Here is a 24,736-nt window from a genome sequence, read left to right on the forward strand (position 1 = left end):
CTTTTGAAAATATGGGGTAAACCTTTAAGCGCGGTAATTTCTGCTGTCTTGACTCATATATATATGCGGAGAAGTTGCCCCTGTTGACTCTTCTCTCTACTCTCCAACAACCACAACACAACCCGATTCGACATTGTGCTGGTCAAGGCACACTTGCAATCATGGGTCTCACTATCAACAACATCTTTGCTGTCAATGAGGACCGGCCTACGCCCAAGGCTGTTTACAATTGGCGCGTTTACACTTGTGCTGCTATCGCCTCTTTCGCGTCATGCATGATCGGTTATGACTCTGCCTTTATTGGCACCACAATTGCCCTACCATCCTTTACTGCAGAATTCGACTTTGCTTCCTACGAGCCCGATGCCCTCGCTCTCCTCAAAGCCAACATCGTCTCCGTCTACCAGGCCGGCGCGTTCTTCGGCAGTCTATTCGCATATGTCACATCCTACTTCATCGGCCGACGTTATTCCCTGATTGCCTTTAGTTTCGTCTTTATGCTTGGCGCCGGCATGATGCTTGGCGCCAATGGAGACCGAGGTTTGGGACTTATCATTGGTGGTCGCGTTCTTGCTGGAGTTGGAGTAGGAGCTTGCTCCAACATGGTCCCCATCTACTGTTCCGAACTTTCGCCTCCTGCTATCCGCGGTCGTCTCGTTGGTATTTACGAATTGGGCTGGCAAATCGGTGGCCTTGTTGGCTTCTGGATTAACTACGGACTTGCTGAGACCATGGCTCCTAGCCACAAGCAATGGATTATTCCCTTTGCCGTCCAACTTATCCCCGCCGGCATGCTTCTCTTCGGCGCTTTTTGGATCAAGGAATCTCCTCGCTGGCTCTTCGCCAAGGGTCGTCGTGAAGAGGCTATGAAGAACTTGTGTTGGTTGCGACAGCTGCCCGCTGATGACCTCTACATTGTCGAGGAAGTCAGCTACATGGACCAGGAACTTGAACGCTACAACCGAGAAGTCGGCCCCGGTTTCTGGAAGCCATTCTCTTGCCTGAAGAGCCGTAACATCCAATGGCGTTTCTTCCTTGGTGGCATGATGTTCCTCTGGCAGAACGGTTCTGGTATTAACGCCATCAACTACTACAGTCCTACTGTGTTCAAGAGCATCGGAATCACAGGAACCAACACCGGATTTTTGACTACAGGTATCTTTGGTGTAGTCAAGACCACCGTCACTATCATCTTCATTCTTTTCTTGATTGAGACAGTCGGACGCAGAAAGTTGTTGATTATTGGCTCAGTTGGTGGTTCTCTCTGCATGTGGTTCATTGGAGCTTACATCAAGGTCGCTAACCCAGCTGGAAAGGTGGCTGCTGCTGAGGCCGCTGGTACTGCTGCTCCTGGAATGTCAAGCGGTGGCATCGCTGCTGTCTTCTTTTTCTATCTGTGGACTGTCTTTTACTCTCCTACATGGAACCCAATTCCCTGGGTCCTCAACTCTGAGATGTTCGACGAGAAGTCCAGGTAAGTTTAACAACATACACCCTTTATATGACACAATTACTAACACGATGCAGATCTCTTGGTCAAGCTTCCGCCGCAGCCAACAACTGGTTCTGGAACTTTATCGTTTCTCGCTTCACACCCCAGATGTTCATCAAGATGGGCTACGGAGTCTATTTCTTCTTCGCCTCGCTCATGATCATGTCGGCCACCTTTGTCTTCTTCTTCATCCCCGAGACCAAGGGTCTGCCTCTCGATACCATGAACCGTCTCTTTGAGATCAAGCCTGTCTGGAAGGCTCACGGCCAGCTTTCGCAGGAATTGCGAGACCAGGAGGAAGAGTTCCGACGCAATGCCGAGGGATCCAAGATCAGCGATGAGAAGGCTCAGGCCATTGCTGATGAGCGCGAGGACGTTTAAAGTAGAGGACGAAGGTGCAGCTTAAGTTGCCATAATACAGATAAACAATCAAGACAGGACCAGATATTCGTCATATAGCAAAGATCTACATAATCCTGCAAATTAACTTTTTCACCATGACGTGTGACTCTATAATAATGAAGAAAGCTTCCTGTCTATATTTAAAAATGACCATAATCCATTAGTCCAACTAGGTCTGCTGACGTTTAATAAGTGTAACGGAAGTTGGGGTTCTGCAAATCCGTCTTATCGCTCTTATCCGCCTCCAATCCAGCATCAACCACATCATGAGTTTTTCCATATTGCTTATCTCGCTTTTTGTTTTCAATAATGCAGAAGTAGTAGTAAGCGAGACCAGCAGCAGCCATCAGGGCAAACGCGCAAAGCATGGCACCAATTCCAAGGACATATGTTGGCGCCTGTGTGCTGAGGAAGAATTGAGGTCCGATGATATTACCAACAGCTAAAATATGTTTGTGAGTACTAATCATTGCTGTATGGAAAGGAACTATACATACCGTACATGATGGCAATAGACATGCCCATGAAACTCTTCTTGGTGGCGCCAGCAGTGTTAGACGAAGACAAACTAAGCAAGAAAATAAATGGCACGTTGTAAAATCCCATCAAGTAAACACCAGCCAACGAAGCATTTCTCTGCGTCTCTACATCCAAAGAGTGCACCATGATAGCTCCGACCATACCCATGAGAGCACCTCCAATCCAGAAGATACATCGAAGATTGGGGATGTAGAGAGCAATAGTCGTGAGAAGGGCCTGGCTGACCATGGCAACTGCTGCTTGGGGAGTGGCCATGAGAACAGTCTTGGTTTTTGTGAACCCGTACCCGGCAATGATCAGTGGGTTGAAGTTTGTGACGCCTGCGTTGGTTACGGCGTAACCGAGTGCACCGAGCCAGATGCAATAGCATTTTGGATCGCGAAGGCATTCGAGGATCTGGTATGTCTTGAAACCCTGCCATATTGTAAGTAAGCGAAATTGAACGTGAAGGTTGAAAGCATACCTTGTTTGACTCAACGCCAGTCTGGTTCGGGGCGAGACGAATCATGGCAAGTTTCTTTTCCTCGGCTGTAAAGAACCATGCTTGAGATGGAGTATCTGGTAGAGCGAAGAACACGAGACAGCCAAGGAACACAGTACACGCTCCATAGATGAGGAAGATGTACTGCAAGACTCATTAGCACCTAACGAAAGCAGATCAAAATAACAGCAATATTGCAAAACTAACCTTCCACGTTGAAAGCGTTCCATCAATCTTTCCAATAGCATAAGACAAAATGCCTCCAAAAACACCAGCAAAGGTATTATTCCAAAATGCCGTACGAAGAGGCTGCTCGTTTCGAAGATACCACATGGAATTGATGATCATCATACAGGGTAACACCGCTGCTTCGAAAACGCCGAGAAGGAACCGAATGGTGGCCAAGCCGGCAAAGTTGTGACAGAGAGCCAAGAAGCACAGTAAAGCACCCCAGAGAACGAGACAAACACCGACGTATTTTCCAATAGGGATTTTTGTCATGAGCCAAAGACTGGGGAATTCCATTGCGAGGTAGCCAAAGTAGAAAATACTGCCGAGCCAGCTGTAGTCTTGGGCTTTGAGGTTGGCGTCTTCTTTCATGCCGAAGATGGCAGCGTATCCAAGTGCATTCTTTAAAATGTTAGTATTGTACTTGTCAGGATTGCTAGTTTAGGATTTACCTTGTCTAGATAGGCGAGCGTCATGCTGAGAATTGCAAGAGGCATCACCACCAGGTCAGTCTTTAAAAGAAGACGCTTGGCCTGAGCTTTGGTCAACTCGGGGAGTTCATCCTGAGTGGAGCCAATGGATTGAGGCGCGTCCTTGACAGGAGTGTCATCAGCTTTCACTTGAGACGACGACATGGTGCAACAGCAATAATTCTGAAAAGTCGATGAGTTCTGGACATTCACAGAAAGTCGTAAGTGCCACTCAAGTTATCTTTAAAGGTCCATCGCTCTGCAATATTAGTTAATTCATTCCCCGATCAAAGTGGGTCAACGGGGAGTTCGCACAAGTTTTGCATGATACATTGAGTCAGTTGGTAACCATTCAGTCTTCTCGATGGATCCTCCCAAAGAAACTATTCTACTTTGAGACTATAGCTCGTCGTTGCTATCGATGATAGGGGAAACAGATCAAAGTATCAGGGAGATATCGTATAGTATATATCCACTATCAATGGCGAGTTGAGAACCCTGCTATCACGTCAATCTAGCGTGGAGAAATTTGCCAAGCCAAGGTTGATGATAGGGCATAGGGACGGTGAGAGTGTCATCTACAGTGGGACAATGCCTATCTTTTGGCACTAGATAAGGGAGTAGCTTAGGTTGAAGTTTCATAGTTTCATCGGTGGATACGAGTCAGTAAAATTATAATGTAATCAAGGTAACGCTGTTTGTAATTTCCCTCATTGTTTTTGATGACTGACATATAGACATTTATCCATTTTCATTCGCAATTCTGAGTTCATAATTCGAACAAACGATTCCTTTCAAAATGACAGGGTCAGAAAAGAAAGATGGACATGGCGGGTCGACGCACAGTTCAGTGCCCAATGCAAAGAATGCTTCCATTCTAGTGAGTCTCATCATTTCACTCATTCGACACATTCATTGACTCATTGAAGGTTGGTATTCGTGATGGTGTCACTGGAGACTTCAAGCTAGTCCCTCGACCAGAGGCCGTTGTCTCAGTGTTCGACTCAAATTTCCTCATCGGTGATGGCATCTGGGTAAGTTGAAGTTTACTCACTGATCAATGTTCCAATCTCTGATAATCTCAAAGGAGGGCATTCGCGCCAACAAAGGTCGCCTCCAGTTCGCACGAGACCACATCAACCGTCTCTTCCAATCAGCAAAGGCAATGTTCATGGATCTTGGTCTTTCAAAAGGTGACCTTCTAGACTTGATCCATCAAACCCTTGACGCGAACAACATGGGCGAAGATGAACACGTCCATATCCGTCTCGTCGTCAGTCGCGGTCTTAAATCAACACCCTATCAAAACCCCAGCGTCAACATCGGTCTTCCCTTAATCGTCATCATCCCCGAATCCAAAGCCGTCGATCCAAACTCAAAATCTCGTGGTTTGAGACTTGCCACAACCTGGGTTCGTCGTGGACCACCTGACGTCAAAGACGAACAGTGGAATCACATTTCCAAAGCAACAGATGTTCAAGCTTGCATCCACGCCAACGTCATGAATGTTGACGAAGCACTGATGCTTGACCTACACGGTTTTGTCAAGACGTGCAACTCTGTCAATTTCTTTATCGTGAGGGGTGATGAGGTCTGGGCACCCACGAAGGATAATCAGATGCAGGGAATTACGCGACAAAAGACGATTAATGTTTGTCGCGCAAACGGTATCACGGTAAAGGAGTTGGACTTTACGTTGACCGAAGTTTATGGTGCCGATGAGGCATTTTGCACTGGCACGTTTCCGTCGCAGATTCATGTGACGGAGGTTGATGGAAGGGTTATTGGGGATGGGAAGAGGGGGGCTGTCACGGAGAAGATCCAGCAGTTGTATGCTGAGCTTGTGAAGAAAGATGTCGAGAGATCTCGAGATGAGATTCGAGCAGAGGTCGCCAGTCAGAGGGATCTTACATGGCTGAGGTCCAAGTTGTGAGATCGCGATATTTGGTCATCAACTCGATTCTGAAGTGAAAAAATGGCCTCAATTTGATATATTAATATGCATGGGAGGGCTGCCATATGTGACTTAGTAAGAGTCACAGTTGCAAAAAAAGAGTCTCCTGTTCCGGTCGCAATCCCATCGTCGAGTAATTAAGCCATAACAGAATCAGTGGCATCACAACTGAAGTAGTATTGAATCTTTCGACTCGAGACGCGACAACGATTTGCAGCAGGAACTAGATATTACTCATGGTACAGACAGTGAAGCAACTGAGGCTCAGCCGAGCTGAAAAGTGATGCCGTGTTTTAACTCTCCACGATCATCGTCTCATTTTTACTCAAAACACATTTGGCTCTCAGAAACTTGGTTGCTTATTCTCTTGGCTTACGTCAGATAAGTTGAGGAAACTGAGAGCTGAGACAAGGATCATGATCCGCTCACCTTGATAATCCAGCTTCAATAAGGTACGAAACCAATGATTGGGCTCTCTAGCTATTTTTAATTCCTGACTGGATCTTGAGTTATTTTTCTCCCAAGCTGCGGTATTCCACATACATCTGCGAGGTATATAAATGTTTAGCCGACAGCTCGTTTCAGTACCACGTATCAATCTTAGAGGTACATATTTCATGGCTGATAAGCTGAGTCTTATATCAACAAGGATCCAAATTGAGGCCTGCGACACGCTAAACCAGTCAATCATGATGAGTCTGGTGCCGCAGAGTCAATCCATATGCGGTAGTTGTCAGCCGTGGCTGAATTTGCACGCAATGATAGGCTAACAAATATGCGAGTTGTGATGAGCTTTGCAGCTTGTGCGTCGAGGAATTACAAACAAAAAAAAAAGGAAATTGAAACGGTGCCAACCTCGAATTGTGAATGTGCGAGTAACCTGCCGTCATATGGTAACATGATAAAAGTATTTGAATTCTGATGATCTCCAGCACATGTCAGAATCTGACTCATCCCCATCGTTCTATTCTTGATCGTTTTTATTATCGTATACAGACATGATCACAACTTTGAGATCTTATTTGGCCATATTCTTGCAGGAATTAACTGATCTCGCAGGTCTCGATGACTTCGACGAGGAAATTTTACGTTTTCACTCACTGAGGCACCCCTGGCAAACTGCCGTCTTGAAATGGCTTGTTTCCAAGAAGGAAAATGAAATATGGGAGGCTGCACTTTGGCGCGACGACGGCGAGATCAAACGACTGCTTGAAGAATTCGAGGAGGCCTTCTATTCCAGCGACGAAATGAGAGATCTCGAGACTAATCCTGATAAAGAATTTCACTCCAAATCTAGGATTGCAACAGCTGTCGCCAATAATTTTATTCACAGTGATGAGATCTACTTCATTCCACCAGACTCATCTTATTCCCAGATAAAGTTCCGTATGGAGACAATTGCTGATCAGTTAGCAAATACATCTCGAGAACTTACTTCCAAGGAACAGGCGCAGATCCGAACTTATGAGGGTGGCACATACTCGATTCTATGGATTGCTATCCACCGACAACACCTGATAGATGTCGACTACCTATTGAAAAACCGCAACATCGAGTTACATACTCGGAACGGATATCAACAAGAAACAGCACTCCACGAAGCAGTTTGGAACAGGAATGAGCAGATCATAGAGTCTATCCTCGGGTCAGACACGTCAGCATCACCTTCAGGCTGTGTAGACCTTTGCGACGTGTTATCAGAAACTCCGCTACACACTGTGTTCAAGAACCATGCATTGGAGCCATTTCAAGACACCTCTTTAGAGGGGGATAGAATATTCCGAATAAGTACAGTGCTACTGGACCATGGCGCCAACATCAATGCGCTAAACGAGATTTATCACACACCTCTCCATCTACTGCTCCAATGGGGTTATAGTGACGCTCAAATCGGTCCCCTGCTCAATAGATTTCTCGCAGAGGGAGCTGAGGTGAATAGTAAAGACTTCCAGGGTAGGTCCCGATACGACCTAAATCGAAGCCCCAATATGGTCGATACAGATTCCCCTCCTTCTCACTATACTATGATCTAATGCAGCTTCCAGGCCGCACGCCCCTACATGTAGCCTGTCACAACAACCTTCGCCAGACCATTCGCATATTAGTCGAGAAAGGCGCCGATCTACAAACAATTGACCACCAAGGGCAGAGACCTAAATCATATTTGAAGACCTCGACCGACAATGAAGAGTTTTGGGCGGGATTGGAAATACTAGTCATGACCAGTATGGCGAAGCATAGAAATCACATGAAACTCCCATCGAAGAGCGTTAGAATCCCCAAGAGACGAATGGATATTTGTGACAAGACTCCAGTCTACTGCAGAATTCAAAGGAACTTCAGAGTCAAAGACAGAGACAGTCACGTGTCCCCATATTGGGTTGGGACTGATAGATACGTGTCCGACGTCCTCTATCAGAACGCTCCGCGGCACCATCTCACGTTCCTTCAAGACTGTGAAAGGAAATCCAGAAAGTTTTGGATGGTTATTGAAGATCATGTTGGGAAACCCTTTGATCCACTGACCGAAGCAAATGTCGAAAGTGGACAGAGATGTTATAATTCATGGAGATGGGTGAACTTCCCTGCCAACAATGTAAGATCATACTGGATACTCAGCCTTAATGGAATTATCTGGCTAATTATCTCTTTTTAGATGACATGGGTCAAAGTACGTGATCAGAAATATCGTTAAGCCTCTGTTTCTTCATCCATTCCTACCTCTTTCTACAACCGAGAAATGAAACAAGGATTTATGTGTACAGCTTAGCCATTTTACTAATTCGAGTTCTATATAGGACTTCATTTTAGACCACATCGAGCAATCAACAAGCCCTGATTCAAAGAGGGTGATATTGGAATTCATTCAAAACAACATCAGGGTTCGAGATACAAAAGAACGAATTTCTCGCATAAGGAGTCCGCACGCTCAGGTAGGTTAACGCTGAAATCCGATAGTCAGAATCCTTGTACTCGCGAATTGGTAATGCTCAGAATAATGTAATGACGGTATTGATCAAACAACAGAGACTGGAAAAACACGAACCAAAGTCACGCTCAGTAGACTCAAGTAATATGCTAAACGCGGGGTCAATGGTATCTATAGTGGTGTGTCCGGTGCTCGTACCGTATGACAGCTTGCTGAGATACCCATCTACAGATTCCATTTCTGGACATAGAAGTCGCCCAACCCAATGTTTGGGGGAAAAGTCACGATAGAGAGACATATCTTCCTTTCACTGGGATAGATGGTATTCAGATGCCTCAAACCCTGGACCAGACATTCAATAACGTCGAGAGTTTTTCGGGGCTGCGATCAAAGGAGAATCAAGTGATTTACAGATGGTGTGAAAAACAAGCACCGACAAGATGGATGCAGTTCAAGCATCCGACTAACCGGTTTAAAAGGTTTTTGTTAAGGTATTGGCCAGGATATCAACCCGATGAGGATCCTGATCCAGGTAATGCTGCTTTTGATTATATCAGGCAAGTGAACGAAGGAGATAAATCTAGTAACCCTACTAGAATGCGAAGTATACAGCAAGAAATCCAGCCGAAATGGTTGATGGTTCGACAGCTTTGGTTATGGGAGCTCCATGACGGTAAGTGACCCTTCTTCTCCTGGTCAACGAGTCGTTGCCTGATAATCCACTAGGTACCATCCTCACTGCAATCCCGTCTCGAGATGGCAAGTGCATGGCAGATGACTTGTTGGAAACTATCCAGAACAGCGAATTGGGAGACATTTTTACCTCTGACGACCTCATGAAACACATTGTGCAACAAACAGTTACATTTACAGAGAAGTTTCGAGTGGCTGGACTTGGTGAACACATCCTTGATATCTTCGAGAACGAACTCGCTTCAGAGGTATATTCCAGTCGAATCGCAGTGGAGAATCACCGGACTGACAATAGTGTTATTTCTACAGATCGACCGAGAAGCTGGTTTCTTTAACAGCTTCACTCGAAAGGATTGGAACTCCAGATATGTGAACAACGCCATTAGTGAAGCAGCAGGCTGTACATGGCGAGTTAAAGATATTCGTGGAGAACTTCGCCTCATCGACAAAGTCTTTACGCAGCAGTTGGATGTTCTTAAAGAATTCGCGCCGGTTATTGGGGCTGAAGTGGGCATGTCTCCTGAGTTGATCAAAGAGCAAGAAGCTACTCTTATTCGAGACTCTGGGTTGGAAGCCCTGAGGGAACGAATTAAGCGTATGGATGAAGATGCCGCCACGACAATCGACGGGGTACGTTTAACCAGAATGCAACAGATGTTTGACATCACTAATCGGTCGGTGGCCTTGAACAGCTGAGCAACATCACCCAGGCAATGCTAGCCCAAGCATCACTCAAAGAAGCCGAATCAGCACGACTCATGAATCTTATTATCCTTCCATTTACTGTTGTAACTGTCATTTTTGTAAGTTTCATACCAACCATGTCCACTTGAGACAGCGTCTGACTCGGTTTTGGTAGACACCCCTGTCATTCATGACTAGTCTCTTCGCTGTAAACTCAGATGGCTTCCCACACAACAATGATGGCGAACTTCGGATACCTTCAGATTGGCTTCGTAACAAGATGAGTAGGTTCAGCCTCGAGGATACAATTGGATTGATTCTAACATGGTATTTCCAGTTATTGGTGAAATCGGAACATTGGTTCCTCTTCTCATCCTCGTCGTGTCTATCTCGTATTTGAGGACTGGCAGGAAAAATGTTCCGAAGCAATAGTCAAGGCGATACTTAGGGCAGATTCTATTTTCTTCTTTCTCTTTTAACAAAATTGAACACGCGATTGGCATTGCTTGGTCTCCCTTAGTCTGGGACACTATAATGAAATAGGGCGTTTCCCCATTGTTGCTCTCATAGCTGGCATGACATAATAAACAATTCCTCATTGGGGTATAAAACTTCTCCTCGCTGTCTCCGCAAACAGCAGGGTCAAGCAGAATTATGTGGACTTCGTCTATGCTTCAGCGAATCTGCTCCCGATATTGGATTCGCCTATGTGGCTATTGTCTTAGCCGAAATGCTGTTTCATCAAACTCGACTACTTTCCGGACCATAGCTACTCCACTCCATGTTGGAGTAATAAAAAAACATGTCCTGGTTGCAGATCTTTGACATTCAGTGCAGGGTAGTTCAGCACATGCTATGACTTCATCAACGTTTCACTTCATAGTTGACCATGACAGTAGCTTTTATACATCAATCGTTTTCAAGTCAATAAGGAACGTTCTCGCGATTTATCTAGATATACACTTTGAACTACAGCACACGAAACCTATGAGACTAGAAACAAATTAAAAAAAGAATGAAAGCATTCGTTTCCAAAAAGGCTTCCAGTTCTTCATTATCGTCTAATCTTCCAGGTTTACTACTGATCCCAACCTCACAATCATCAATTCAGTTGACGCATAGCATACTTTATGCCATAAATTTGATCTCTAACTTGCTCATCCATCCCCTGAGCCGCGTTGATACTAAACATTTGCATATGCAATCTAGGTGTTAAGAACAATATCACAGCCAGTTCCCGACTGGAAACGATCACACGCGAATTTGTGCTGGCGTTTGTATTGGCTAAAGCGATAACGTTAGATACGGACTGTAAAACAGATATTAAAGACTTACTCGTGACCAGCTGGGCCTTGCACTTCACTAATGTCGACCACATACACGCCATCTCTCCAGTAGCACTGCTGATTCTCAAGCTCGACAGTGTATTTCGCCAGGATGCCACAGTACAAACCGAGATGGTCGTCGTTTCGGGGCTCCGTGATAAGTTGCACTCGGTATCTCCTCAAGGCATTTTCATACCAGTTGTCTGTCCATTGGAGAGTGAATTTGCAATTCGCACGCTTGTCAACTGGAATAATAGTTATTATTGAACATGACAATAATTACAGAGTGGCAGATATACCTTCGACTGCCTCAACGGGCGCAGGAAGAGCTGTAGCAAGACCAGGAATGGCGAAAAGAGCCTGTGCGACAACAAAGAACTTCATATTGAAGAGTTGGATGAGATGGTTGAATTAGTGTCGAATATGTTTATGAGTTGGATATAGAGAAGAAGAACATGATTTACTTTCAGGCACTGAGATCCCTTTATAGTGCCGCATCATCAGTCAGGCAATGTCTGAGTCTGTGGTTCTCGGAGTAGGCAATGTTGCATAGCCTCCGAAAGAAATCGGAAGTCGAAGGTCCAGGAGACTTGGAGCGGCTTGACCTAATCCACGACTATGAAGATCTTAATCCTTGAATTGCCTCATAGACGTAGTGGAAACTGCAGTCAAGATCAGTTTACCGCTGGAACAGCAACATTTTGGGATCGAGTATGTAAGGTTCAGAATCCATATATCCACATTTATGTGTATACAAGTATAGTCCCCAGACCCCATCGTGAAAATTACCCACTCCGATAGACGCTGTACACCTCGTGTTAGAACAAATCGTAGTTCAGCTGTGCCAGTTAATCGGTCCGGTCAAGGCGAGCACCATAGAATACAGTTGAATCTAAAGTTATATGTAAATGGGGCGAGCGTTTAGATAACTACCTTATCTCGATTGTTTAACCTTATTCTATATGATAGTTCTTGTATATTATTTAATGTACTTGTCAAAGCATACATCTCATACAATCCGGTACTTGTCGTTGATTGTGTTTGTAATTTCTACTGATAGAAGCTGTCATAAAGTGAGGCAAGTCAGTTTGCATACTCATGGAGTTACTACTGGAAGTCCATGACTTGTGGCATAACTTTGTCCATGATCAATCTCGTGGAAATGTACGGTGGTACTCAACAGAAAGTAATCTCGTCAACTCCACAATCCCCGCACCCCTCATCGCCAGTCTTTGTCAGGGGAATACTCCAACATACAAGGCCTTCAATCGAGTAAAGTCACACCGCTAGACATGTCTCCATCTCATCCAAGTCTCCCACTGTGAACCAATTAGCCCTGAATAAACAATATCCCCGTAGCTCTGTACTTTCCACCCCCAAAATGGTAACTGTTGACTAAAAAGTAATCAGCCGCAGTGGAACCCCAGAGTGCGGGCCAGATCCTTCAGGATCCTGCCTCATAGGGGTGCCAATCAAAGTAAACATTTCTCCAATTAGTTTCCGTATGGGGTCATGCCATTTTAACTAATTGTGTATTGGGGAAACCGAGGGTCCTAGTAGGCCCACAATGAAGCTTCTCCGCAGTGTATCTAAGGGTCTTGCCAATATACAAAATCCAGGGTTCAGGCTTGGCAATCTTGCAGATGCCTACTAGCTATCCGGAAACAGTCCATGTCATCCGATGGATCACCCAATACAACTGTGATAGCGATAGTTCGCCGATGTAGTTGTGACATTGTGTAATAATAGTATTGCAAGAACAAAACTCGGAAAGAACTGCGTAGCCACGAAGACAGGGGCACAATCGTCCGTGATACTTGACAAGTTCTAGCTCACTCGGAGCATACCCGTAGAAGCTACTACGACAGAGGAAAAACAATCTGTGATTATAAAAAGAGGGTTGATTCCGCTGTATAGTCTTTCTCTGTACTCTATCCTACTTCCCAAATCATCTTCCACCGTCATCTTTCTAATCAAAATGAAATTCACTCTATTCACCAACGCCGCTCTGGCTATTCCCTTCCTCACCGGAGCTCTGGCTGCTCCTGCTCAAGATGATAAGTCCCCGAGTTATGGAGTCACTCCACGTCTAACGCAAGCCAGGTCTTGAGGACAAGCGAGCAATCGACTGCTCATTTGAAGTCAAGTATCAAAAGGACTGGGTCGAGAGTGGTCTAGACAGATATCGATTCCAGCTTATCACAAACCCTCGCAATGATCAACACCTCAAGACTTACTGTGATCTTTACTTGGGCATGGTTGGCTTCACCATCAACAACCAATGCTTCTGGGGAGATGCATACTATCTCGATTCCAGCGGTGCTCGAGGTCCTGCTGGGCAAAAGTAAGTAAACATCAAGTATTGAAAAGGTTAGATTCTAACTGAATGTGATTAGAGCGGTCCAGGACGCCAACAACAAGGCTTGCGATGACTTTGAAGTTATCACAGGTTGCCGAACCATCAGAAGCTTTTAAAAGGTGGTGGTAGGAGGAAGTCCGGTTGGAAATTGAGCAAGAACAATTGGCTTTAGGTACTGTTCTCCCCAGCTAGCTAGTTATAATTTAATACGATTTCTGCGCACGTACTGTTCTTGCTTGTCTAGCTTCATGAATCTGGACAAAACTATTTCACTGCATGGGTAATTCACAACATCAAAGACAGTATCTTGCTATATGAGAAGTGATTCGAATTATTGCCATTGCAGATAGCACGAACCAGGATTGTGTCTTGAACTGACGACGTTGTGTCATCCATCTGTGGATGAGAGTACGCAAGGTGATGGAAAGTATTCATGGATCCATCAATGTTAAGAACAGCTCGTTCCCATGTGTCCAATGTATGCCTGCCATAGCCCCCCACTCAGATTTCTTCAAGATCAAGTCCATTCATACCCTGCTCATCAAGACTTGCCACAATATTTTCAAGACTCATGCCCCCATTCACACGGTACATCGAATCATCGAGTGCATTCCAGAAGAAGAAACTCTGATCGCCCACCTCCATCAAGTAGAGGGCCTCGCCCGTGTAAGAGCAACTGCCGTAAAGAGGCTTGACATTGCCATATAATCCTCGCTCTTTGACCATCTCATCGAAATCTTCATTCCAACGCATGTCGCCGCCAATTTCATCATATACATTGGTCCAGTCCAGTGGGGGTGGAACCTGTCCAGCGGTTAGATGAATTTTGGATAGATGCAGAGGGAAGACCATTCATGACTTACGTCAGTGTCGGTGACAACTACGCCGTCGACGACTTTGGTGTAATTACTCATAATGGTTGCCTGTGATTGAAGAAATGAAGTGTTCAGCAGAAACAAGGCACGGAATTTGGCAGCAGAGCGGCACGAGATCGGAGAACCGTATATTTATAGATCATCCAATCCTAAACAAGACGTCACCAGACATTACTAGCGTGAAAGGGATGATTGTTGCTTAGCTCTACGATAGGCGCTGCCTGCATTTTAAAGTTGGTCTTATTCGTCATCTTACCGTGCTAGATTGACAATTCAATCAAAGACGGAGACACCGAAGCTGCCCTAGTGAACAGACTCCAGTGGCTGATCAGATTATGCAGTAAGACACCGGCATGATGTCAATCAATGGCACGTTCTCACTGAAAGGCCGATGTTGACTGGTTCTTGTTGCCTCGTCATGGAGCTTTGACCTCTCGGACTTCAGCTGAGATTGCGTTTTGAGTAGAGATCTGCCGTTATTCCCGAGTTGTCGATTTTGGAAATAGGATAGTAGAGCGGGGTTATAAGACATAATATCTGGACTAGGAAATGGCGTTGCGTATCAAACAGGCACGTTCACAGCTGAAATGGTATGAAGGCCCTTTACCAAATAAAATACGCCTTCTTCGGGAAATTGCTATTATTAGGCCGTCACCATAAATGTGATATTTTTATCTGCCAGGCTTGCTGTTCCTTTCATCGGTGTGTTCATTGTCATGTAGATCTGTGACAACAAGGACTCAATCAACAATAAGATGAAAGGGTTTGATGTCAGGTGCGACAAGAATCGTAATTCTCTTCCGGGCGAAATATCCTCTTCCTTGAACGATCCCAATAGACTCAACTATCGATGCTGACTATGCAGCTCGTGTAAATATCGCATTTTACCCCATAAGCATGACAGTTAAGAATGACGAGCAGCATTGGGTAAGAAAGCAGATATCATTTCCATGTCTTGGACATTGGGAATGCTAGATAATATAAACACCAACAAACACTGCAAGACGTACGTCTTATCATTTGCACAGGAGGTGCTACCTATGTAGGGTCCTCCACCTTTTCTCGCATCATGAGGGTAATTGAGAGACCCAGAAATGTTTGGGTGGTTTGTGCAGTGATCAGAATTGTCTCTTATGACGAAATTGCGACAATACTGCGAAGTAATGGACTTTAAACGGAAAAGCTTCCAGGTGTTGTGCTTCGTCAGCGCAAGTTTGCATCAACGCAAGAGAAGAGTGCCGTTATCGAAAAGGTAGTACCTCGTGGATTGGACACAGCGGGATTTGAAGATGAAGGTTATCTTTGTGCTGAGGTTTTGTTATCTCGTCCCATTTCGGAGGTTTCTAGACCACCTATAAGAGAATTGGTCAAGGAAATCAGCAGTGGCTAACACGATATTTTGCACATGACAGACACGAGATGAAGAGAAATACAGTTCCCAGTTATCTGGCATGACATTTCATGTGCGTCTTTACTTTATCATAGATGTGTTGTTCCGAATCTTTCCACTATGGCAGGTAGAACAAGATTATCCGTTTACCAGTCGGCCGACCCAGCGTAGCATCGCGGTATAAACAATGAATAAGCCATTTACTAATACCAATACAGATCCGCAACAGGAAGGAAGATGAATTATGCACCAATTAAAATTTATCAAATTGCATATAGTTCTGCAAAACAAAGTTCTAGGCCTGTTGTAGAGAATCCTTCATCTAGAAAACATGGAAATAAGCTCAGCCGCATTGCAATCTTATGATAAACATCTTCAACTCCGATCTACAAGACGGACCGGTCTTCCGGTGTGACAAGTATAAAACCAACGCCATCTCAGAAGCTTCGGTTCATGACCCAAGCACATCTATCATTCTTTAGACATCCATCAACCATGCAACTCATCACCCTTTCCACCTTATTCTTCATCGCATCCGCCTTGGCGGCAGACTGCTCCGGCAACAGTAACAGTCGTCTCGAAGAATTCAAAGAAGCATACTGGAGCGCTCGTGAGAAAATGTGCAGCAACTCTGACTGCACCTACCAAGCGGCGTGTACAATCAGTGCCCAGAAGTCAGTCGGCTCTTCTTGGGCCAAGACTACCGTCGTGGCTGAGCTCAAGCGTAAGAATACTGGAGGCAAGAAGGGGTTCAAGGATTGCTGGGTAAGTGTATTTCTATCCAGGATTTCGTGTAAAATGCTAACTGTGTCAGGATGCTACCGAGTACGTATGCCAATTTGTGTGGTGGGTTTGTCTAACATCTATAGGGATATCATCAACCAGTGTGTTATTGGTAACCACCAATTGAGTGGAACGTGGGAGTCCGATGGTCAGCTGTATCAGTTCAATGGTTATTTTGCATAGATCATTACCAAGAGGAGGTATTTATACTTTTTAAGTTAAATAGATGGATTCTGAATTACAGTCTTGTCCATACAATACATTCTTCAGCCATATAGCATGGCTTCCTAAACCCAGATTGTCTATAAATGCCAGTGCTACCCTTATAAGAAACAAATGAGAAAGGTGTCTTTTGCAAAGAATATCGAGATTGGAACTGGATTGCGAATCCAGTCTAACACCTTCTGTCTTCGTATGTGACATTCCAAGTCACCTCCTTGTTAATGATCATCTCGTGAGTACCTGTCCGAGATATCTCCTCCTCAGTTGTATCATCCAGAGACGTTCTGTCACTCTCGTGTGTTATAGTTACTTGATGCGCAACAACGTCGGGCCTCCAATTACCTGGTCGCTCGCTACTCGAAACCGACGCAACTGATGATAGTGTCGATGTAGTGACTGCCGGACAACTAATTTTCCCCAGCTCCTGAAGCGCGAGCGGATCCGAGGGGTCGAGGTTGGTCGCGTCAAACGCAACAGGGAAGCCCCAGCCGATGTTAAAAGATGACATGAAGCTCTTTAGGTTCGGAGACGTAGCGGATAGAAGAGACCACGAGACCATGATTTGTTGCCATAGGAGAGCTTTCGTAACAGCGAATTGCGGCTCATCGGATAATGGAAACTTGTTTGCGTATGCCACGTGAACGCCTGATAGACCGATAAGAGGCAGGCGAAATGAAAATGCGGCAACGACTTGCCACTTTGGACTGTGGCCAATATTGACTGACCATACCAATTGTACGATGAGGGCGAGTGTGAGGAGTTCTGTTACTATATCGAGCGATGCTATAGATAGCCAACGGGATGTCTGTTGTGAGAGTCTTGTTAGATTTGTCGATACTAAATGAGAGGTTTCGTACCTGATGTGGACACTGCTCGAGGTTTTCCACAGTCAATACACTACTAGGGTTGCAGTTGATGAGGAAAGACACACTCGACGTGGCCCCCCAGAGAACGGTGATGACCATGAGTCCAATGCAGAACGGCTCGCTCTTCCCAGGCTTGCAGTCAATGATTCTTCGGATAAGGGCAAGGACTGAGCATTTAGCAAAGGTAAGAGTCATGAGAAAAAAGACGGTGGACGTGACAAGGCACTATAAATTAGTAAGCCGGATGATTAGTGACAAGAACAGCAATTGAAGCTAACCGTTGATGATACAACCCATTGCTCTGGTGTTGTAATGGAATTCTTCTTGCCAAGACCATTACACAAACCCACAAACATGGCCACCGATTGGCCCAAATGCAAAAGCTGTAAAGTCGTCCCTTGGTTAATAACCGATGTATCACAAGATGATCCGTTGAATGGTTAATACTCACAACTGCCACGCCATAAAGCGCGTCGTCTACTCCCAGCATGCGGTATTTGATGTATACTCTCGCCACAGCCACATGCAACGTGTAGATCAGCGATAGGATTGTCACTATCCATAGTTTCCCAGCGTGATCATCGGAAGTAAGAGGAGAAAGACGATTTGACTCGTTCTCCTCCATGGTGAAGAATTCAGAAAATAACAAGTCAAAAATGAAAACATGACAATGCGATCAAATGTGGGACCCAAGTTCTTCTTCAAGGACGAGACAATGTCTATTGACATCTGATTGCATCTCGGTGGCTCGAATAGGCTACAAAGAAAAGACGAGGTTTGTTGGTGATGACTTCGCGGCTTGACGGGTAGGACTCGGGAGCGAAATCATCACACATTAATTTGGGACTCGGCATTTCGCCTGGATCTCGTCTTATCGGAGATCGGTAAAGCGAGTAACAACGATGTGAGACTCCAGCTGACAGATACAGATACGGATATCACTGCCAAGGTCTCTGTCTCAGCAGCCGCAGCAAACATTTCCCAATTCGTACCTCAATAGAAGTCGATAGTGGGGAAGCGCCACGTCTCCGATTTGGGTCTGAATAAGGTCTTGTCATACCAGATGATCCTAGGCAAGGCTTGATGAGTGACCAATAGCAGATCAAAGATGGCGATGAGATTTGACTGTTGGCTCTATTGACATACGGATCCATCCAGAATACTTGAAGCAATGGAATTCGGAGCGCGAAGACTGTTGGTTGCTTTGAAACAACTGTAGATTGAATAAACTTCAATTCGTTAGCAAAAGACGGTGCACAATAGCAGCCCAGGCTCGAATCAAAGTCAATTGTTAGAGGAGAAAAACCTGCTCTTGTCATCGGAGATAACTTTAAGGTTAAGGATGGACCAACAAGAGAGCTAAACCCATCAAAATTCGAGACGGCACGAGGAGGGTGGTGATCCCGCTTGGTCTAGGCTCAAGGGAGAGGATGTGACCCCTGTCACATCATGCATCAAACATCAGATCAGTTGAACCAGGATGCGACTGATCAAGGCTCGGCATGCCAAAGTGGAAACTGTCGGAGGTAGCATGCATGTTTGTCTCGATCTTTATTTCCCGCAGTCTTCTCTCAATTTTTTCCTCGATCTCAACCTTCGCTTCTCCTTTGTCACAGATTGCTATTGCTTACTGTTAAATTGTTCAATCAAGCAAGAATATGGCCAACACACGAGACAAGAAATCGTTCGAGGTAAGCGATGCCATCAACTTTAGCGACAGCGACAATGTCGACGACAAGAAAGGTACCGCGGCCGATCGCGCCGACATGTATCGGCTGGGCAAGATGCAGGATTTGAGGGTTTGTTATGATCCTATCTCTACACCGTCCCATCAACGTGCTGACTTGTCAACAGAGAAACTTTCGCTTCCTGTCCATCTTTGGGTTTTCCATGATCCTCATGTGTTCATGGGAGTTCTCTCTGAGGTACGTCTTGTCCGTCTAACGTTCGGTAGTCAATTGCTAATGATCTATGTAGTGTATCAACAATTGGTCTCGTCAATGGCGGCACAGCTGGCTTGGTCTGGATGTTCTTCATCTGCTGGATTGGCTTTCTCCTCGTCAATACTTCAATGGCCGAGATGGCCTCAATGTACGTACCAGTCTCTCAAAGACTCAACATCGCTAGCTCATACCGATTACAGGGCCCCAACGACCGGAGGACAATACCACTGGGTATCCGAATTCGCACCACCGAAATACCAAAAGCTCACCAGCTACCTCATGGGCTGGATGTGCGTCCTCGGCTGGCAAGTAGCATGCGCATCGTCGGCCTTCATCGCCGGAACCCAAATCCAAGGCCTCATCATCCTCAACAACCCAACCTACATCCCTCACCCATGGCACGGAACACTGCTTGCCATCGCTGTGGCCGCCTTTACCGTTGTCTTCAATACTCTCCTCGCTAGAAAGCTTCCCTTGATCGAATCAATCGTTCTAGTCATTCACATCTTTGCCTTTTTCGGCGTTCTCGTCACTCTCTGGGTTCTTTCCCCAAGAGCCAATGCCAAAGACGTGTTTACACGGTTCAACGATGGAGGCGGCTGGGGAAGTCTCGGGGGTTCAGCGCTTGTGGGTATTCTTGCTGGCATCCTACCCCTGCTTGGTGGCGATGCTGCTGTTCACATGTCAGAGGAGCTTCGCGATGCCAGCAGTACCCTCCCAAAAGCCATGATCTTGACAACTTTCGTCAATGGTCTTTTTGGATGGATTATGGTCATCACATACTGTTTTTGCATCGGCGATTTGGGCGAAGTCATATCCTCTCCCACCGGTCAGCCGTTCATGCAGGTGTTTCTCAACTCTACACAGTCCGTCGCCAGCGCCACAGCCATGTCGACTTTCATCATTGCCATGACGGTGTTTTCCAACTTGACAATGGTGGCCACGGCATCTCGACAACTTTATGCCTTCGCCAGGGACCACGCTGTTCCATTCGACACGTGGTTCTCCCGCGTACCAACCGGATATGATGTCCCCCTCAACGCAATCATTGTGACCTTCATCACATCAAGCCTCTTGTCTCTGCTCAACATTGGTTCCTCAGTCGCACTCAACTCCATCACCTCGCTGGGTACGACGGGTGTCTTGTCCAGTTATATCGTCTCCATCGGTTGCATGATCTGGAGACGATGCACCAAGAGCGCTCTCCTCCCTTCCAAGTTCAGTCTAGGTACATGGGGTCTGGCTATCAACATCGCTTCAGAGGCTTTCTTGATGGTGGTCTTCGTGCTTGCCTTTATGCCTGGCAATCCGAACCCGGCACCATCTGAGATGAATTGGAGTATCGTAATGTATGCTGGTGTTGCTATTTTTTCTGTGGTGTACTACATCTTCCGCGGGAGGCACCGTTATGAAGGGCCTGTGGCCTACGTCCGTAAGCTTGAACAGTAAGGTAAATGAACCTTGTCGCGAGAGTAGCGAGGTTGGGCCTTTCTTTTTCAGGAACCAGATTTATCTAGAGAGCCACTCAGACTATTCAAGAATTAAAATCACATTTATTACTATCTGACTACTTCTAGCACAAACATCGATGAAATAATTGGGTTATATGTTAGCACAATTAATCGCTGTCCGCTTGAAGTCGCGCAGGAGAAGAGTTTGCCGATATTTCGGGTCCCGCGTGTCCACACTTCCTCAACTTCTAGATAGAAGCACCTCCTGCCTAAATCTGGCGGTGGCTGTTTATGCGACCTAAATGAGTGGCCATGAATTGTTTGTTGGCTGGACTCACAGGTGAGAGTGGTGTGGAGAAGTCCAGGGATGAAGCACCTGCTAATTCTGGAGAAAGATCCCTGACAGCACGACTAACTCGCTTTTCCCTTCCCATAAATGAGCGAAATTAAATTCCATGTCGTAAGATGTGAATCTAGACCAATGGCAACGAATTGGGACAAGCGTGAAAACGAGCCTGTTGTGTATGGGAGTAGGTGACACTGAGCTATAAGAACCTGGGCTATGTACTCCGCATACAACTTGTCAATCATCGCCACCAACAATCCAACACCTAATTTGAGACTCATGAGCCATGTCTCAGATCACCTTGCGCGATGCAAACTATTCAGACCTCCCAGAAGTCGCCCGCGTCATGTCAAAGGCGTTTTGGAATGACAATCTCTTCGGCGATCTGATCCATCCTCATCGAGAAAAATACCCAGATGATCCAGATCTATACTGGCTACGGCGGGCACGTGTCAGCTTCTGGGATTACCGCTGGCGAGGTATCGTTGCGATAGCCAAGGATGACAGCGGGAAGGACGTCATTGCCGGTATTGCGCAGTGGGAAAGGTTGGGGAAGGAGGAAAGAAACTCGAATGTTCATATCTCGATCCCCATACGTATTTTATTTTTCTTACTGGCTCCTCCATGAAAGCTAATTTTGCATTGTAGGAAATCTCTTCAAACCACTATCATCACTCGTAATGAACATACATGCTCGAATCTGGCCCAACCGAGCCGCTGACCCGGAAAACGAAGACATCATCGAGCGGACGTACCCATACTTTGAACGCATCTGGAGTGGCAAGCGAGCTGAGTCATGGTACCTCTCGGCACTCGCAGTGCACCCGGACTTTCAAAGGCAAGGAGTGGGTAAAAGACTGGCACAATGGGGAATTGAAAAGGCGCAGGCTGAAGGCGTTTGCGCTTCGTTGGTTGCTGCTCACGGAACGGATGATTTCTATATCAAACTTGGGTTTGATGAGCAGTTTGGAAGAGCTGGAGATGGAGAAAGTAATCCGTTGGCGGATGTTGAGGGGTCGAACATGTATTGGTACTGGCCTCGGACCTAGACCTTGTCATTATATTGTTTGTCAAAATGAACCTCTTCTTGTATTCAAGACTAGAGAAACACTCATCAATCGTCCCATTACACTGAAATACCATATTTATTTAACGACGCTGTTGAAGTATTAGGAGGTTGATGATGGTGAATTAAGAGCTACAAATACACATACGTGATGTAGTCACATGATTTCGCACGTGATACCCTCAACGTTCAACAAGACGATGCACATATGTTATAGCTTCGGCATGCTCATTCTTTTACGAACCTAAATACCAGTATTATTCTATGACAAGCTTCCGAGATGTTAACAATTGCTTGCGTTACGTATTGTCTTGTCAGCAATGTTTTGTGGCAGCTTTAACTTAGCCTATCTCATGATTCACCTTACCCTTGCCCTTGTTGACTCCCAGTAAGCCGCAGTAATGGCCTTGGACCTCGTGGGAAAGCACAGTAATCGCGAAACACGGACTTAGTTTATACAGGACAAGAAAGCCATATTAGAACAAGTGGATGATAGCGTATGCTCAATAATACAGATAATAATTAACGGACGTCTTATGCAAACTAAAAGATGGAGTTATCTCCACATGAGAAAACGCCTCCGATGCCATCCTTGTTCTCCTCAAAAAGATCTAACAACTCCGTGATAGCAGCCCACAATCCACCTGCGTTCAAGAACAGCGTAACACCAATCATCGTGACATTTAGAGCTGTAAGCAGCATCTTCTGCCACGACGAAAAGTAAAGGCCCTTGTTAAGATGCAGCCAGAAAATTGCTGCAAAGCCATACGTGAACCATGGAATGGTCGTAGCAGAGGTAATCGACAAAATGGAGTCAAAGATGGGAATAACATTCGCGATAACAAAGATCAGAGCCCAGAAACCAGTAACTGAAACCATCCAGGTGACCCAAGACTTGACGCTGTTATCGGTGACTTGGTGGGTAGATCGCATCTGGCGCATGAGGGTAACGTAGACGTATTTGCAGCCGGTGTGACCGATAGAAAGGGCGGTTGCGACGACAGCAGGGAGGACAATTCCGTATGCGACCTTTGCAGGGATCGAAGATGCGGCGCTGAGGACGGGGGATGTTGTAAGATCGCCTGCGAGACAGTACAGGGCGACAGCCATAGCGATGTAGAAGAGGGTACTTCCGATTTCAAGAACAGCCAATGCAAACTTGAAATCCTTCTCAGGCGCCTTCATCTCAGCCATGTATGAACTATGGATAACATTAGCCTGGAAAATTAATTCCGGTGGTCTCGAGGTTAACTTACGGGAATGTAAAGGTACCAGCGTAGGAGAATACAACGCGCAGGCAAGCATTCAAACCATCGCGGAACGTGGGGTTTCCAACAACCTTGAGCTCTCTGTGCCAATCCGAAGGAGCAATGGCGGGACCAGAAACAGCCAAACTGATCAAAACGATCAAGCAGGCTGCCACGACACTAATGGCGTTGGGAACGCCAGCCTTGGAAACAAACTTCATGGTTCGCGGGATGGAGAGGATATAACACGCCACACAAGCCACGAGGATCCAGATGACGGTACATGTCGCATGGCTACTGAGCGTGTTCAGCGCGACAGATAGAGTGACAGTTGCAGAAGCCACAATAAAGACGACCTGGATCATCATAACAAATCCGGCTAGCGACTCGAACCATGGTCCACCCACGATCCTTGTCATCTCAACGATACTGACAACATTGGGATGCTTGCGATAGAATTGCAGCAGACAATACGCAGCATACCACGAGATTCCGCCAATGCCCAAGATAGCTATGATTCCAGGCACGATACCGAGAGTCTTGATCGTCGCAGGTAGGGACAAGATACCCAGACCGAGCTGATTTGTGAAGAGGATGAGGACGGTATCCCAACGGCCGAGGGTTCGGTATGTCTTGCCACCTTGGTCAAAGATATTTCCCTTTTCGACAGTGCCGGCGGGGACTTCTTGGAAATCTGTATCGTCTTTCGGTTGCTCGGTGTCGTTATCTGAAGCGCTTGTGTCGTTATTCGTCATTGGTGGTTCGGTTGCAGGTTTCTCTGCAGAAGACCGTTTTGTAAAGTTCATGATGCCCATGTTGAAGGGTTGACTGCGATTTCCAACCAAGGATGCGCAGGTGTGTGTGTGAGAATAGTCCGAAGGAATGTCTCGAGGATCTCACAAGTACGGAAGGGAGAATGAGGGAAGAAGAGTAAAAGACGAAAGAAAGACCAACAATGTGAACGTGCGGAAGCTGACGTTATTAGCGGAA

At 45.9% G+C, this 24,736-nt stretch overlaps 12 protein-coding genes across 12 annotated transcripts; 8 read left to right on the top strand and 4 right to left on the bottom strand.

Moving 5' to 3' along the window:
* Positions 1-161: 161 nt before the first annotated feature.
* FGSG_00107 (quinate permease) lies at positions 162-1,873 on the top strand (the record flags this gene model as incomplete). Its single annotated transcript, XM_011317407.1, has 2 exons — positions 162-1,474; positions 1,528-1,873. The coding sequence occupies 2 exons, from the start codon at positions 162-164 to the stop codon at positions 1,871-1,873; spliced, it is 1,659 nt and encodes a 552-aa protein (XP_011315709.1).
* Positions 1,874-2,079: 206 nt separating this feature from the next.
* On the bottom strand, positions 2,080-3,778 carry FGSG_00108 (uncharacterized protein; the record flags this gene model as incomplete). The annotated part of the gene is made up of 5 exons (XM_011317408.1): positions 2,080-2,336; positions 2,392-2,848; positions 2,898-3,059; positions 3,123-3,545; positions 3,596-3,778. The coding sequence occupies 5 exons, from the start codon at positions 3,776-3,778 to the stop codon at positions 2,080-2,082; spliced, it is 1,482 nt and encodes a 493-aa protein (XP_011315710.1).
* Positions 3,779-4,412: 634 nt separating this feature from the next.
* FGSG_00109 (uncharacterized protein) lies at positions 4,413-5,546 on the top strand (the record flags this gene model as incomplete). Its single annotated transcript, XM_011317409.1, has 3 exons — positions 4,413-4,493; positions 4,543-4,647; positions 4,701-5,546. The coding sequence occupies 3 exons, from the start codon at positions 4,413-4,415 to the stop codon at positions 5,544-5,546; spliced, it is 1,032 nt and encodes a 343-aa protein (XP_011315711.1).
* Positions 5,547-9,132: 3,586 nt separating this feature from the next.
* Positions 9,133-10,305, top strand: FGSG_00110 (uncharacterized protein; the record flags this gene model as incomplete). The annotated part of the gene is made up of 6 exons (XM_011317410.1): positions 9,133-9,169; positions 9,223-9,437; positions 9,499-9,819; positions 9,882-9,992; positions 10,049-10,157; positions 10,211-10,305. 6 exons carry the CDS (start codon positions 9,133-9,135, stop codon positions 10,303-10,305), a joined length of 888 nt encoding a protein of 295 aa, XP_011315712.1.
* Positions 10,306-11,078: 773 nt separating this feature from the next.
* Positions 11,079-11,582, bottom strand: FGSG_00111 (uncharacterized protein; the record flags this gene model as incomplete). The annotated part of the gene is made up of 3 exons (XM_011317411.1): positions 11,079-11,157; positions 11,209-11,443; positions 11,498-11,582. 3 exons carry the CDS (start codon positions 11,580-11,582, stop codon positions 11,079-11,081), a joined length of 399 nt encoding a protein of 132 aa, XP_011315713.1.
* Positions 11,583-13,176: 1,594 nt separating this feature from the next.
* Positions 13,177-13,673, top strand: FGSG_00112 (uncharacterized protein; the record flags this gene model as incomplete). Its single annotated transcript, XM_011317412.1, has 3 exons — positions 13,177-13,267; positions 13,302-13,542; positions 13,595-13,673. 3 exons carry the CDS (start codon positions 13,177-13,179, stop codon positions 13,671-13,673), a joined length of 411 nt encoding a protein of 136 aa, XP_011315714.1.
* Positions 13,674-13,891: 218 nt separating this feature from the next.
* On the top strand, positions 13,892-14,265 carry FGSG_11679 (uncharacterized protein; the record flags this gene model as incomplete). Its single annotated transcript, XM_011317413.1, has 1 exon — positions 13,892-14,265. The coding sequence occupies exon 1, from the start codon at positions 14,038-14,040 to the stop codon at positions 14,263-14,265; it is 228 nt and encodes a 75-aa protein (XP_011315715.1). The 5' UTR covers positions 13,892-14,037.
* Positions 14,266-16,317: 2,052 nt separating this feature from the next.
* On the top strand, positions 16,318-16,721 carry FGSG_00114 (uncharacterized protein; the record flags this gene model as incomplete). The annotated part of the gene is made up of 2 exons (XM_011317414.1): positions 16,318-16,587; positions 16,692-16,721. 2 exons carry the CDS (start codon positions 16,318-16,320, stop codon positions 16,719-16,721), a joined length of 300 nt encoding a protein of 99 aa, XP_011315716.1.
* A 278-nt stretch (positions 16,722-16,999) lies between these two features.
* On the bottom strand, positions 17,000-18,318 carry FGSG_00115 (uncharacterized protein; the record flags this gene model as incomplete). Its single annotated transcript, XM_011317415.1, has 3 exons — positions 17,000-17,632; positions 17,685-17,918; positions 18,145-18,318. The coding sequence occupies 3 exons, from the start codon at positions 18,316-18,318 to the stop codon at positions 17,000-17,002; spliced, it is 1,041 nt and encodes a 346-aa protein (XP_011315717.1).
* A 1,033-nt stretch (positions 18,319-19,351) lies between these two features.
* Positions 19,352-21,129, top strand: FGSG_00116 (uncharacterized protein; the record flags this gene model as incomplete). The annotated part of the gene is made up of 4 exons (XM_011317416.1): positions 19,352-19,492; positions 19,548-19,618; positions 19,671-19,784; positions 19,837-21,129. 4 exons carry the CDS (start codon positions 19,352-19,354, stop codon positions 21,083-21,085), a joined length of 1,575 nt encoding a protein of 524 aa, XP_011315718.1. The 3' UTR covers positions 21,086-21,129.
* A 590-nt stretch (positions 21,130-21,719) lies between these two features.
* FGSG_00117 (uncharacterized protein) lies at positions 21,720-22,482 on the top strand (the record flags this gene model as incomplete). Its single annotated transcript, XM_011317417.1, has 2 exons — positions 21,720-22,029; positions 22,082-22,482. 2 exons carry the CDS (start codon positions 21,720-21,722, stop codon positions 22,480-22,482), a joined length of 711 nt encoding a protein of 236 aa, XP_011315719.1.
* Positions 22,483-23,042: 560 nt separating this feature from the next.
* FGSG_00118 (uncharacterized protein) lies at positions 23,043-24,561 on the bottom strand (the record flags this gene model as incomplete). Its single annotated transcript, XM_011317418.1, has 2 exons — positions 23,043-23,700; positions 23,756-24,561. 2 exons carry the CDS (start codon positions 24,559-24,561, stop codon positions 23,043-23,045), a joined length of 1,464 nt encoding a protein of 487 aa, XP_011315720.1.
* Positions 24,562-24,736: the final 175 nt, after the last annotated feature.

This window comes from Fusarium graminearum, chromosome 1 (genome assembly GCF_000240135.3).
Source record: "Fusarium graminearum PH-1 chromosome 1, whole genome shotgun sequence".
In the NCBI taxonomy this organism is placed as follows: domain Eukaryota; kingdom Fungi; phylum Ascomycota; class Sordariomycetes; order Hypocreales; family Nectriaceae; genus Fusarium; species Fusarium graminearum.